Source organism: Microcebus murinus, chromosome 1 (assembly GCF_040939455.1).
Source record: "Microcebus murinus isolate Inina chromosome 1, M.murinus_Inina_mat1.0, whole genome shotgun sequence".
In the NCBI taxonomy this organism is placed as follows: domain Eukaryota; kingdom Metazoa; phylum Chordata; class Mammalia; order Primates; family Cheirogaleidae; genus Microcebus; species Microcebus murinus.
The window spans coordinates 122,000,168-122,015,668 of record NC_134104.1 but is presented as its reverse complement, the minus strand read 5'-3'; the positions used below and the strand labels follow the sequence as shown (position 1 = coordinate 122,015,668).

Below are 15,501 nucleotides of genomic sequence, written 5' to 3'. Positions count from 1 at the left end.
ACTGCAAGAGACCCTAACTGGTCTCACTGCCTGTAGTCTTCTCTTTCTCAAGTTATGGTTCTCCATAGATCTGCCAATTATTTATGTCACCCACAACTGAAACTTCTTATTGCATTCTGTATAATCTCTAAGTTCCTCAGCACAGCACACAAAATCCCTTCTGGTCTGGTTCCTGCCAACCTTTCCAGTTTTATATACTGCCAGTCCTGTTTAAATGACAGTTCTAATAGATTTTGTAATTGATGATTTGGTATCTACTGATCACAAGGTCAAACTAACAGCCAAAGTTGTTTACATTGTCCCTGTGGCCTTGCTTTTGAGGGTCTGTCTAAATCATATTTTGAACCCTCCAAACACAAACCCTAACATCTATGTTTTATTTTCTGCTTAATTAAAAATGTCTCTACCTAGCTACCCACTGACACATTAGTAAAACAGGCAGAATTCCAGTTCCTCTCTCTTTTCCTGGTCCCTGTGTGTGTTGAGCTTTTATGTGGCCCCATGTGGTGTCAAGCTAAGTAACAGAGAGCGAGACTCTCTAAAAGAAGACAATGTTTATTTGGGAATAGGCATTGCAATGGGAATACAAGGACCTTAGTAAACTAGGTGCACATTCAGGTGGGTAAAGGAAGACAAACGTTTTTAAAGGAAAAATGAAGAGGATTACATAATTGTTTTGAGATGATTATCCTTGGCTACAAGGATCAAAATAACAAGGGTACTGTCAGCCCAAGGTTGGACAGGCAGTTGCTGGGCAGATGTCCTCATGGAAGTATTTTTGTGTGTAAAATTGTGATGGATGTTGTGCAAGGTTGATAGTTTTGGTTACAAGGCATTTGTGCATGAGAACCCTCCTTTCATGGCCTCCCCAGCTCCATTTCTCAAGGTTTTTTAAACACAAGTGACTCCATTTTGATTCTGACAGCTTTCACAGTGGCAATGTGAAACTCTGAGTAATAAACTTCTTTCCATCTTTCAATGATATTGACATCGTCATGCTGTTACTTGGTCATACCTATAAATTAAATCACACATATATTTTAAAACAATGACACCTGCTTAATGACCAAAACTGCAAACTGAGATCCTGCAGGCTGGCCACTGGAGGCCATCAGAAATGTTTTATTGGGGCCACAAGTTTTTGAATGCTTTCGGTTACCTGCCAAAATTTTAAAAGTGGAAAATTTCCCATAAAAACCCACCTTTATGGCTTCTCTTCAAAAACTGGAAGAACTGGCCACCTAGGTCCTACAATACCTACCTGGCTCAGCAGGGTCTGCCCTCTTTCGGCGGGAATGACTACTACAGTTTTCAACAGTCACCGGCTCTCCTGAGCGTTGGTTTTCCTGGTCGCTTCCTTTAATGCAGACATTGGAGTTTTCAGCCCTAGATTTACAGTGTAGGGACACAGAATTACTTGTGTTTCCTGACATGTCATTGGCTTGTACTCATTTTCTTCCACACCGTGCCTTTTTACTTTAACGTCTGCAAAGGCTAACAGTTCCAGTTTACAGCAGCTTTTCTCTGAACTCATGGTGGACTCCGCGTCCCTTTATATATTCCCATATCGCACCGCACGTCCATCTGTCACATCTCTTGCCACATTAAATTCAGAGTAAATGTTTGTAGGATGTTTGAGCTCCTCACAAGTCTCACCTCACTTAGCGACTGACTGGAAATCCTCAGCGGAAATTTTGGGAGCCATTTTATTGATTTCATCATTCTTACACTAGCCATAAAGAAGGCAGAGATGACTGACCCATATCTTACAGGATAAGTGTGGCCCTTGTCAAATAACCGGTCTCCAGGAGCGCGGTGTACCAGAGAACTACAACTCCCATCAGGCACTTGGGGGGCCCGCGGCCTGAAAGAGAGAAAACACGTTAGGAACTACCACTCCCGTGAGGCTCCGCTCCCCGCGCCTGCGCAGAGCCCAGGGCCACGTCACTTTTGCGGCACCAGGGACCACGCTCCTCATCCATGGCTTCTGCGGACTCGCGCCGTGTTGGGGATGGCCGCGGTGCTGGGGGCAACTTCCAGCCCTACCTAGACTCCTTAAGGCAGGAGCTGCAGCAGACCGATCCGACGCTATTGTCAGTAGTGGTGGCGGTTTTTGCGGTGCTGTTGACGCTGGGTAAAGAGGCGGCCGGTGGTTATGGCGGGTGCGGGGTGGGCAGGGGTTCGTCTTTCGGCTGCGTTTCTGCAGGCCAGGGACGCGGGGTCGAGATGGTACCTTGGGGGAGTCTAGAGAGTGAGACCCACTCCTTCTACCAACCCCTTTGCCTGAAGCAGTGTCAGCAGCGATGTGTTAAAGGGACACGAGTTACTCTTCTTTGTCTGCCCATGTTATGCCTGAGCGCGTGGTTTCCCTCCTTTCACTACTCTTCCTGCTGAGCTCACCAACTTTGAGCTTCCTGTTTTTGCGAGCTGGGTACAAGGGATAGGAAGATAATGAGATAAAATAGCACCTGAGTTCAAAGTAAGAAGTGCAAAGAAAAGTGGCAGTTGTTAGTGGCTGGCACTCACTGGGTCCCTAGCAACAACGACAGTAATGGTTATGATAGTGGTACCAATCATGCACACATACTACGGGTTAACAAGGCATAATTTTGGTTTTTGTTCTCTGTTCCTCAGTGTTTTGGAAGTTAATCCGAAGCAGAAGGAGCAGTCAGAGAGCTGTTCTTCTTGTTGGTTTGTGTGATTCCGGGAAAACATTGCTCTTTGTCAGGGTAAATGCTTTGATTTACACCTCTGTTAACACCTCTGTTAAACTTTATAGAAAATTTTATGGCATCCCAGTATTCCTGTCATCTCATGCTTTATTTGGTAAAAGAAACTGATGCCAGGAAATTTGGGAGTTAATTCTTGACTTAGGATAAAAAAAGACTCTTAGAAAACCCATAAACTAGAATTGACCATTTCAGTTTTTTAGCCCTTGCTAGATGCTGACACTTAGTACTTATCACATTTAAGGATTTTATGTAACAAGTTTTATTCCAGAATAGCTGAAGACATAGAAAAGCCAGTTACCTATATACTCATAATTCCTTGGTTAACAAACCCTTCTGAGAGCTTGTCAAAGACATTTTTTAAAAGAATGATCCTTCTTTGACATATTGGACTAGTTAGACTTCTTTTCATTATTTATTTTTAATATGTTTAGTATTTCTGAGTGTGTTTTACTATGGCAAATAGACATTTTCTGCTTTTTATTCATTCTTTTGAAAGTATAAATTATTTCCCTTTCACTAAAAGAGTATAATCACAAATTGTTTTTAATGGTTAAAATATTTACAGAAGGTTGGTAAATTTGGCCACTGTCTTCTGAAAATAATGTTGTTTTTTCTTACATTGAGGAGAGGGGAATGAAGTTTGTGATTAATTCGATTTTTCTACAAGTTAAAAAAACAATATGGTGCTTTTTAGCTATTGCAAACTGCATTCATTTATTTGACCTTACACCTAGAAGAGTTATAATCATATTACTCAATTTTGATCAAGTTTACTATCATCTCTTCCATCTTGTTTTTTTACAGTTGTTAACAGGACTTTATAGAGACACTCAGACATCCATTACTGACAGCTCTGCTATATATAGAGTCAACAATAACAGGGTAAGATGTTTGTGGAATGTTGCAGTCTGACCGTCTTACTTTATTGTGATATGTCAGGGACATTTCTAGGAAGAATTAGTCTGAGGATGTCAGTACCTTTTTAGATTATTTTTATAGAGAAACACATTCTGTGTGACAAATTCTGCCCTTGACAATCTGTGCTACAGATTTAATCATGCCCACCTCTGCTTTATAGTATCTTATGTACAATAATGTTATATAACATTTTATTCTTTTTGTTTCTGTGTCTTCTTTCCGAATTTACTGCCATTTTCTTTTATGTTTTGAATAGGTAATACATGCACATACGACAAAAATTCAAAAGATTAGAAAGGATATTTAGTGAAAAGTAGTTTTTCCTTTCCTGTCTCCACTACCCAATCTTTTCCTTAGAAGCAGTAACTGTTACTTTTTTTGTATGTAACATTCCAGATGTTCTCTGCATATACAAACATCTGTATATACTTTAATTTTCTTTCTTTCTAAACACTGTTCTGCCAATTATTTTTTTCTTTTAACAATATGACTGATACAGCTTGGGTTTTTCTTTTTCTACCAGATTTGTACACATAGTACTACCTGGTTGATTAATGAGCTGCATGGTATCCCACTGTGTGGTCGAACCATACAATTAAATTGTTATTTAATCAGAGCCATACTAATAGACATTTAGTTTTGTTTGTTGTTACAATCTTTTGCTTTTACAAATAATGCTGCAATAGATATCTTAAAGAGCATATATGAGTTTATTTCAAAAATACCCATCATGGGAAAGGCTTTTTATATACCTGTGTAGCTCCAGAATGTACATAGTGACTGCCAACCAAGTCATGATGCCTAGTAAGTTTAGAGAATGAGTGGAATGAGGGCTGGGGGCTGGTTGGAGGGATGGATGGAGAGGTGGATGAATTAGAATTGTGATCTTAAGAGACTTTTTTCCCTTCTCCTTATGTTCCCCCTTCCCCTTTCTGGTGCCTCCAGAATTAAACATTGTAAACAAAGATAAAGGGATATCCTTTTAAATGTCTTAGACATATCTTTGTTTTTTTCAATGATGGCAGTCATGGATTTGGATTTTGAAATTTCAGGTTTAGAAGATCATTATTTCTTGGGGTACCTGTACCAGATTTTTTTAAGTGGATATTCCAGGGTATGCTTTGGACCTGTACCTTCCAATACAGTCACTATTGGCCACATGTGACTATTGAGTACCTGAACTATGACTGGTCCAAATTGAGGGGTGCTATAAGTGTAAGGTATACACTGGATCTTGAAGACTTAGTTTGAAAAATGAATGTAAACTATCATTAATAATTTCTTGTTATTTTTTATCACATGTTAAAGGATATTTTGGACATAATGGATTAAATGACATATTAAAATTAATTTTACCTATGTTTACCTTTTTAATATGGTTACTAGAAAATTTTAAATTATACATGTGGCTTGCATTATATTTCTATTGAATATATAGAACTTTATTCACTCCTTCTCTTACCCTCTTTATGTTTAAATCTAGTTTCTGTGGATAGTAATGTATCAAGTACTGCATCTTCTGAATTGCTTATAGTGTGTGGTGCACTGCTGCTTTTAAAATGGAGCGGTAGGTCCCAACCTAGGGTCCCCAGACTCTTAACAGCACTAAAAACAAAAAAAGAAAGAAAAAGGCTAATAGACATTTATCTTTATCTGTAAAGAACTACACAGGCTATCTGAAAGGTCATAATGAATCCAGGTGGAATTGTGTCAAACCTGTATGTGATGCTGATTTCCTTCCTTTGGACTGTGGTTATGGTTGGCTATGAATAAGGTAGAACATCTGAGAAATGATTGAAGGGTTTGATAAATGTACCAGGCCACATCTGAGAGTCTTATCATTAAGCACAGCCACATCTACACTGAACATGAAATCAAGGATAAAGGCTTTTAATGTTGAATAGGACTTAATAGGGTACATAACAGGTTTGCTCAGTAGGGGCTCAAGAATTGGCACAAGAGCCAGGTTCAGTTTCTCACACCCATAATCCCAGTGACTCGGAAGGCTGAGGTGGGAGTATTGCTTGATGCCAGGAGTTTTAGACCAGCCTGGGCAACATAGTGAGACCCATCTCTTTAAAAAAAAGAATTGGCACAAAATATTGACAGAGTTGGAACAAACAAATAGTGTGTCTGGTAGACAAATATTTAAAAATTAAATTAAGGATGGGAATGATAAAAGTGTGTTTTGTTATAAAGATTGGGAATCCCAATAATAGTAACATGCCCTATGACAAATTATAGGTGTTATATTACGTTATTAGTTTGTGAATATTTCTTACTGTTATTCGTGTGTTTTTGCTTTTACTATATTTGTACTGGTATAACTCCCAAGCCTCAGATAGACCACACTTCCCTGACTCCCCCAGACAGAGTCAGGTTTCTTATGTACTCTCAGAACAATTATCAAAAGTTGCAATTTTATATTTTTATATGTAATTTTACACTGTGTTTATCTTTCTCATAAATTGTATTAGATAAGGAACCATGTGTTTGCTGACTGTTACATGCCCAGAGGTTTGACTGATGTTTTATGAGTAGAAGATACTCCGTGAACATTAGCTTGATTTGTTAATTACAGTAAACATTTGTTTGATTAATTAATTAATTAGGTGCCAGTCTGGTTCCTGAAGTCTGATACTAAAGGTTTATATTGTAAACAGGGAACTGGACTGAAACATTAATTTAATGTTTTTGCTGCTATCCTCAGGGCAATAGCCTGAACTTGATTGACCTCCCTGGGCATGAGAGCTTGAGGCTTCAGTTCTTAGAGCGGTTTAAGTCTTCAGCCAGGTAAGTAGGAAGGAATTGAAATGGGCTTGTCTGAGTGTGTATATTGAGGCCATACTATCCAGAGGCCAGTCTATATATTTGTTCTGGTGGTATTTGGGAAGCAGCATTGGCGTCCTGGGGTAGAAAAAAATGTGGATGTTGAGTTCAGCCAATTCTAGATTTCAAGCTTTCCATCATTTGGGTTATGAGGATTATATGAGATGATGCTTAAAAAGTGTTTCTCAGTGTTTAGAAAATGTTAATTCTTATTAGCATTGGTTTTTTTTTTCTATATTTTTTTAATATATTTTTAGTGTCCAATTAATTTCTTTCTATTTTTAGTAGAGACAGGGACTTGCTCTTGCTCAGGCTGGTTTGGAACTCCTGACCTTGAGTGATCCTCCTGCCTTGGCCTCCCAGAGTGCTAGGATTACAGGCGTGAGCCACCATGCCGGGCTAGCATTGTTATTAAATTTTACATTTACTCTGAAGATGAATTTAGTAACATGTACAATTTAAAATCTGATAAAAAAGAATTTTAAAGCTGCGATTGATCCTAGAAGTTACTAAACTCCAACATTATATATGTCTATTCTTAAATTACCTAAAATTGATGCTTCAAGAAATACAGAACAGTATTTTCATATTTCTTTTAGTATCTGCCCAGGTGTTATTGACTCTTAAGTTCTTTCCTAAAATTCTTACACTGCACTTTAAGATGCTTTCTCATTTTTGGTCTCTAACATTGAAGAACTGAAGAGGAAAATCAGTGTTCCATGTTTCGGTGATTTGAAGACACATTTTAATCTCTGGATTTGGAATACATCTTAAAGTTAATGATGTCATATTTTAACTGGCAGTATTTCCTCTTTCTTAATGGTCCCTGAAATAATGGTCTTTTGATAGCATCTCAGTTTTGATGGAATGAAATAGTTGATTCTTTCCTTTTTGTTGAAGATGTCTGCACTGAGATTTTGTTATCGCTTCCTTGCCCACAAGATGGTGGTGATGAGCAATTTGTCACAATGAGAATGTGATTTTTATTCCTTGGACAGTTAAGAAAAACAGAACTTATAAATTTTGCCATAATTGGGTGTTTATTTCCAATTAAAACATGTTTTTTTCTTTTTCTGTTGTCAATTCTAAATATTTTATAATTTGCAGTATAATTACTCTGATTTCCAGAGAGGGTGAGAAATATTAAGGTTTTTCATTTTTTTTTTGTTTATTTGAAACTATCTTTATTTGGCTCTCATTTTGAATGATTCTTTCAGCTGAGTATGGAGTCCTGTTTGGTAGTTGATTCCCTCATCACATTGGAAGGCCTTACTGCTGACTTCAGATACCTGCGGTTGCAGATGAGAATGCTATCTTCAGTCGATCTATTTGTCTTTTCACTGTAGGAAGTCTGCCTGGTTTTACCCTCTACCTATCCAGGAATAGATTTTCTTCTGTTCAGTGGTGGATTTAGCCTTGTCATGCTTGGAATTCAAGTATGCTGTTCCAAACTAAAGATTCTCTTCAATTTTGGAAAATTCCTACCATGATCTCTTCAGGTAGTGCTGTTTCCTTATTCTCATTTCTCACCTCCTGGAACACTTATTAACAGTATTGAACCTTATTATTTCAGCCCTTCTTGCCTCTTCTCTATCATATATTCCAGACCTTTCTCCCTTACATATTGTGTGATTCCCTTATATTTATTTTCTAGTTTACTACATTATTTTCAGCTGAGCTTAATCTCTGCTTAGACTTTTCCTTGAATTAGTAATTTCACTTACTATAATCTTTACTTCTAAAATATGTATTTTTTTTAAATCAGCCTGTTTTTATGCTATTCTATTTTTATTATGGCTTCTAGAATTATTCTCTTAAATAATTTTGAACAGACTTATTTTATAGATTGCTTTATTATGGGGTTTTGGAGTACTGATTCTCTCTTAGGGGTGCCAGCTATTCTCCCTCATAATTATTTATGTTCTTGTGTGCTTTATAATTTTTGATCTAGAACCCTTTATCAAGGGGGATGTGTTATTGATATTATGGTTGGTGTTCTTTAATACTTTAGGATATGAAAGCCTCGTTCCACAAAGGATTCCTATTTCCTTCTGTTGGGGCCACAGGGGTTCAGTGAGTCTGGCCCAGTTTTATGTAAACCTTTCCGCTTGGGGATCTTGTACCTGGAGAAAGTATAAATTCATACCCTATATCTGTGTGATGCCCTGGTGGCCTGGTGTTTCTATTTCTTGTGGAATTTTTTTCCAACCTCTGACCTCCATTAGACTGCTTTTAAGTTCTAGGCTTTGTGCAGGGTGTTCAGTTCCAGCTCCCCAATTGCACATTGGTCAGTGCATGTCTCCTGTTCCCACCTGAGCATCCAGACCCCTTTCCCCTAAGGCCTGTTGTCTACAGTTTCCCTGGGCTGCTTTAGCTTTGATATCTCTGTCATATGAGGGTTCTCAGTATTGCTGCCTTAGGTCAGGCCCTACCTGGTCACTCAGCTTCTAGTTCAGTTGCCCTAAGATTCCTCTGTCTTTCATTTAGGCACCAATATTTTTTTTAAAACAAAAGCATAAACTCCACAGGTCAGTGTATCGTGCCCTTTCACTATCTGACTTAGTTTTTCCCCATCTCCCTGTGTACCAGCTTACCTTGACTTCTCCAGGGAATGTGTTTCACTTGTTTGTACCTTGAACTACAGATCAAGCATCCCTTATCTGAAATGCTTGAGACCAGAAGTATTTTGGATTTTCAAATTAGGGATACTCAACCTGCACTTTCCAGACAGTCTGCCCCAATTTTTTGTCTAGATAAAATTCAGCTCAGTTGTTTTATCCTCCTTTAAGTCTTCTTTGACCTGTTCTCATTTAAATGATCTTCCTCTTTGTTCCTGTTACACCTTATACGTAGTTCTATCCTGCTTGGCATTTATCATAATGGTTCTCTATGTGATATTTCTTGGTCTTTGAGAACAGGCATCATTTCTTATTGTCTTTTCAACTTTAGTCTTTGTTACATAGTAATACTCAATAGTTCTTTGTTAAATGAGGATTTGTATTGTGTGATAACATGTGCACAGGCCTGCATGTGTTTTGAGTGTTAGTCACCAGGATTAAATTTGAAGAAATGAAGGATACAGTTTTTCAAGATAATGATATACTATTGCATGTTCACATGCCAGTTTTTCTTTTTTCCCTTCTTCTTCCAGGGCTGTTGTGTTTGTTGTGGATAGTGCATCATTTCAACGAGAGGTGAAAGATGTGGCTGAGTTTCTGTATCAAGTCCTCATTGACAGTATGGGTCTGAAGAACACACCGTCTTTCTTAATAGCCTGCAATAAACAAGGTGCCATCATGTTTTCTGGCAATAATAACTAAGATTTTGTGGGGGGGGGATTGCTACCAAGAATTCAGTTATCTACACTTGTCATTATTGAGGATAGAGACAATTGCTGTAATGAACTATAAATTGAAAGATTTTAAATCTTAAAATTTATTTCTACTACCCTTTCACCAGTCTTCTTACCAGAAGACTAGGAATGACAACAGAGTGATTGTTACCAATTTTTCTTTGATACAGTGGTTTTTTAAAGATTATAAATTATTTTACTTTACCAAATTTGTCAGATTGACAGTATATCATATCAGATATATAATTTTGGAGGGACAGCATGGAGTCAAACAGCTTTACCATCCAGTAAATTTTATGGAGGGGATAGAGTTTGTAGAACTTGTTTTCCTTTAACCTGATAACCATTGAAAACCTTCTAGTCATACCCAATAAGACTGGGCTTTAGTTCCATTACCTGTAAAATAAGATAAACTAGTTGATCTCTTCAGGTCTCTTTCAGATCTAAAATTCTGATTCTGTGAAGAGCCTAGAAGTGATCAGATAGTAACCCTAATGACACCTAATCAGGACTGCATTACCTAACCTCTTTATTTTTCTGATTCAGTATAAGGAGGGGAGTTCATGTTTATTTGGTGTGGGCTTTGTGCCAAACCAGGTCTTATTTCTTACCCATAGTGCACTTGATGGTTTAACATACCATCTTAGTATCAGTTGGAAACATGCTAAGCTTTCTTTTAAATGACAGATAGGGTATTATCTATTAGAGTCAACGCTCTTGTTATAATCATAGCACTAGTAGGTTTTCTTTTTGTTAAATGGCTTGGACCCATGTACCGTGTTTCCCCGAAAATAAGACAGGGTCTTATATTTATTTTTCCTCAAGAAGACACCCTAGGGCTTATTTTCAGGAGATGTGTTATTTTCCCCTCAGAGCCTCAGCTTGCAGCATGCACAGGATGGCCGGGACCTGACAGGGGGAGCCCACCTTGTTAGTGGGGCTGACCGCACCTTTCCAGTCACCTCTGGGATAACAGCTGTCACCATGGGGCAGATGAGAAGGGTTGCTCCTCCTCTTTACTGCTCTGTGGGACAAAATGCATGGGTTGTGCAGATACGCTGCGTAGCCATGCCCATGTCTAGGTCTTATTTTCCAGGTAGGGCTTATATTGCGCCAATGCTTAGAAATCCTGCTAGGACTTATTTTACGGGTAGGTCTTATTTTCGGGGAAACACGGTATATATTGAATTGAAAAGTCTGTAAGGTGTGGAAAACTTTAGTGAAAGAGCTGAAGTCAATTTTAGGGTCATCAGCATAATAGTTTATAAGCATTATCTTGGGAAAACCCATATGTGCAGATATAAAGCTTTCATAGAGAAGGAACTCATTATAAAAGCTTTATTTTTAAAAACAAGAGAAAAGAAACTTACTGGCCTAAATAGGAATTTTCTTCTATGTAAGAAATCTTAGGAAAAGACCCATCCTTACTTAAACTATAACAATGCTTTTATTTTTTTACAGATATTGCAATGGCAAAATCAGCCAAGTTAATTCAACAGCAGCTTGAGAAAGAACTGTAAGTGTGAATGAGGGCATTGGTTAATTATATTTTTCAGCACTTGACCTTAAGAAGCATATTCATATTTCTTTTGATTATATATGATTATCACAATTATAGACTGAAGATTAGTGTAAAATATACTTGTTAAATAATTTATAAAAGAAGTAGTGGAATTATAAAAGGCATTAATGGGATATTTATAGATATTTTAAAATGTATGGAAAGAAGATTTACTGAAACCATAAACTCAATTTATTTTACCATTAGTATCTCACTTATAATTGAAATGAAGGTTTTAGAAACTAAAAAATTTTATGCACCAAGTTGAGAATTGTTACTTCAGTGAATGGAAGTGTTTGTTCATTACTCAGTAATGCATGTAAAACAGTGTTTAAAGGCACATGTAAAAAATAATAATAAAATAAGAATAAATAAAAGCTGGGAATTGGAGGGAAAAAATAGAAACTAAAAAAAAGAAACTAAAATAATTTAAAACCATTTTAGAAATTATTGACAGAATAAGAAAGGAAAACTTAGGAAGAATATAAAAAGTTATACTGTTTTGTAGCTTTTCATATTATTGTCAAGCTACTTGGCAATATGATAGAGCCTGCTTTGAGTGTTTAAAAATTTGTAAAGTGAGCTATAAGCTTTTGAATTTTAAGGAATCCAGCATGTCTTTATTTTATGTCAATTTATAATAGCAAGCCAAAAGCTTGTTTAGGCAGAAGAAATGATCAACATATAATAAAGCAAAGTTATATTTTCTTATTACTCATATAAGGACTTGAAAAGGATCTGATGAGGAAAAACTATAAATTCAACTTTTAGAATATTTTTTCCCACTATAATTTATTTGCTCCTTTATTCACTCACAAGCACCTACAGTGCATCTAGTATATGCCAAGCCCTGCACTCAGGGTGCAGCTATAGGAGGACATGTGGTGGGAGTTCCTGTACCGTGGAGCTTAGAGTCTAGTAGAATCTAGTCAGCTTCAGGGATTGACAAACTCCTGCCCACAGCCTGCAACCTAAGAGTAGTTTGACATTTTTAAAGGACAGATCAAAAAAAGAAAAGAAAAGAAAACTTTGTGACAGAGATCAAATGTGGCCCACAAAGCCCAAAATATTTAATTCCTGGCTCATCACGGAACACTGTTGCCAGCCCTGGCTATGTCTTTTTCAATGGTTCCTGTCGCTTCTGAAATTGGATGTTTTTCTGTTCCCACACTCTTGGTGCTTACTCCCTTGAGACTGTATGTACTGCTTGCCATTAGGCTAAAAGACATTGGAACAAGTGGGTGATTTGGTTTCTCTAAAACTTCTCTTGCAATTTTTGGGAATTGTTTTGAAGAAACAAAAGCTATCATAGTGTTATTTGTGTATCAGTTTTGGGGTTTTTTTCCTAACAGGAGAGTCCATTTTCCTATATTTAAAACACATTTTCCTTAGGCCATTTTCTTTTCGCTCTCAGAAAAACAAGACAGAAGGAAATGCTCTATTATAATATAAGGCAGTGAAGCAAAATATTGAAAAGTTGTAAATGTTAACAATTAAAATTAGGATTTTGACTAATTTTATTTTAATCTTGAAATTGTGAGAATTAAGCCCTGTTGGTTTTGAGGCATTTCAGGCTTCTGAATAACAAGGTTTACTGTATTTACTTGGCCCTGTGGCAAAAGCTGAATACATGTAATGTTTTCATTTTTTTCCTTAAATTTTTTGTATTGTAAAATATCACGTATAAAGGAGTATATAAAGAATATTAAAATGGAATACCTGTGTACCCACCACCATGCTTAGAAGGCCCCTGTGTGCTCCTCCCCAAAAGCTTTTCCTTCAAGAGCTAAGTAATGTCTAGAATTTTATATTAATTGTTTTTTTTTAATACTTTTACTATGTGTGTGTGTTTCTAAGCAAGGCATTGTTTAGTTTTGTCTGGATTTCTTCACTAATTTTTAAGCCACTTTGCAGAATCAAGAAATGCTTTATTTTGTAAGAAAGCAGATTGGCAACATGTATTCCTCTACTTTTGGTAGCAGAAAGGGTAGGGCAAGGCCTAAGAGCCTTGCTTATGCATCCTTTATTCAGGCCAGCAGGTGGCAGTAAGGTGACTGAAATTGAGAAGGTTTTAGTGGCTAAAGAGGTTTCGAGAATAGTGATTATGCCCACATATAGATATGAGATATGGGGTTTGTGGATTCATAAGTTCCATATACAAATAAACTCAAGATGAAAATAAATACCCTATCTACCCACACTTTCAGAAACTTACATTTTTATAATACTCGCAGCATGTATCTTTAAAATATATTTTTAAATAGCATCATTCAGGAGATCCTCTTAGAAGGGGGCCCTGGGCGGAAAGAATGTTAGTATGATCCAGTCCACTGCTGACCTGCTGTCATCCAGCTATGAAGGTTGAACTCCTGTCTCACCTGTCTGTCCAAGAAAATGATCTATAAATGCAAAAGATTATTCAGCAAATATTAATAGCATAAATGACAGTTTTATGATTGTTTTTAAATGAGCTCTGAAATGTTTAGGAATTAATATGATTTAATTGCCGTATAAAAATTCTCTTCCTGACCTGTTTTCCTTTTGTCCCACAGCAACACCTTACGAGTTACCCGTTCTGCTGCCCCCAGCACACTGGACAGTTCCAGCACTGTCCCTGTTCAGCTGGGAAAGAAAGGCAAAGAGTTCGAATTCTCACAGTTGCCTCTCAAAGTGGAGTTCCTGGAGTGTAGTGCCAGGGGTGGAAGAGGGGATGCTGGCTCTGCTGACATCCAGGACTTGGAGAAATGGCTGGCTAAAATCGCCTGAGGAGCAGCGCCAAAGCACAGGACATGGATATGTGTGTGTGACTGACTCAGTTTTGGGAAAAGGGCTATGGTTGTCTGGAGTTGATAAAGAAAAGGTACAAAATGCGGTTAGAGACATTTCCTTATTCTAGAAACAAATTACTGTTGAAACCAGCTTGGAATTTTTTTTTAAGTTTAGTTCTCCCTCATGGCTCCCTTTCAAGCAAGTCACTTTTATTTCACATTTGTGTCTTCCCTTTGTTAAGGTGTGTTTAACGTCTAATGTATGTTTGATGGAGGGCCAAGGTCTTTGTGACATAAGAAGCCGACTCCACACAGAGAGGATATTTGCAGGAGAATATGCTTATCATCTGGAGAGTATTCTTATCCTCTGCTTCTGTGCTTTGTGCCCTTTTCTCTGGAAACAGACATGCCTGTTCATGAAGCCAGTTGATTTCTAGTTGCCCCTGAGGGCAACTAGCAATACACGAGCAATACATTGTCTACTCCTTTGTGAATTCCCAGATTTGTAGGCATAGTTACAGTACAGTTTCCCCACATGTGAAGACAGCTACAAAACAGCAGGCCTGAGTGGACAGTGGGTCTGTTCTTCATCAGCTCAGTGACTGGTCCACACTCCAGTCTTAGCACTTATGTTTCAGAAGCTTGTCATGAATCCCTGGAGTCATTCCTAGATAATAGAACTAGAAATGCCAACTCCCCAGATGCTAAGGGTCTGGTGTGTTCTCATGGTTACACTGAGGAACATATGGAGATTTAGATGCTGTTCCACTTCTCTGGATGGCTGAGGGTTCCTGGGCCATCCTTATGTGCTGCTTGAACAGCTCCAGTTTTGCACCCTTGCTAGAATGCTGTGGGATAAATACAAAGTGAAAAAAGTTCTCTGTAGATTTCTGAAGTGCATATTCATTGAATCTAAAAAAAAATAATAAACTCTGCCTTTTCAAAGTGATGTTCTTTGCTGTCCTGTTAAACATATGGCTTTTCTAAATGTTAATACATTTCTTAGTAAATAAAACCACCTGTCTGGCTCAGGACAGCTAAATAGAATGGAATAATGAGTACAAATGGGAACGTGCATTAGGATGCAGGCCTAACTCCAAGTTTCCTGAGCTGAAAGATTGTAATGTACACAGGAACCCTCTTCTATCCCTACCTCACACAGTCAGAGACAAGCCCAACTAAAGTTTATAAGGAGACAAGGGTGGCCGTGGCTAAATGAGAAGCTCATTTCAGAGGAGTGCAGCAAGAGCCACAGCAGAGGTCCAGAGTGCCCTGGGAGCCTGCTGCAGGGGCAGCTAGTCTGGCCTTGGGGGGTCAGGGACAATCAAGAATAAAAGGGAG

General features: G+C 37.8%; 1 protein-coding gene across 1 annotated transcript; it reads left to right on the top strand.

The window, feature by feature from the left end:
* The first annotated feature begins 1,923 nt into the window (after positions 1 to 1,923).
* Positions 1,924 to 15,109, top strand: SRPRB (SRP receptor subunit beta). Its single transcript, XM_012766835.2, has 7 exons — positions 1,924 to 2,134; positions 2,635 to 2,729; positions 3,537 to 3,614; positions 6,361 to 6,443; positions 9,631 to 9,767; positions 11,293 to 11,347; positions 13,945 to 15,109. Exons 1-7 carry the CDS (start codon positions 1,981 to 1,983, stop codon positions 14,156 to 14,158), a joined length of 816 nt encoding a protein of 271 aa, XP_012622289.1. The 5' UTR covers positions 1,924 to 1,980; the 3' UTR covers positions 14,159 to 15,109.
* Positions 15,110 to 15,501: the final 392 nt, after the last annotated feature.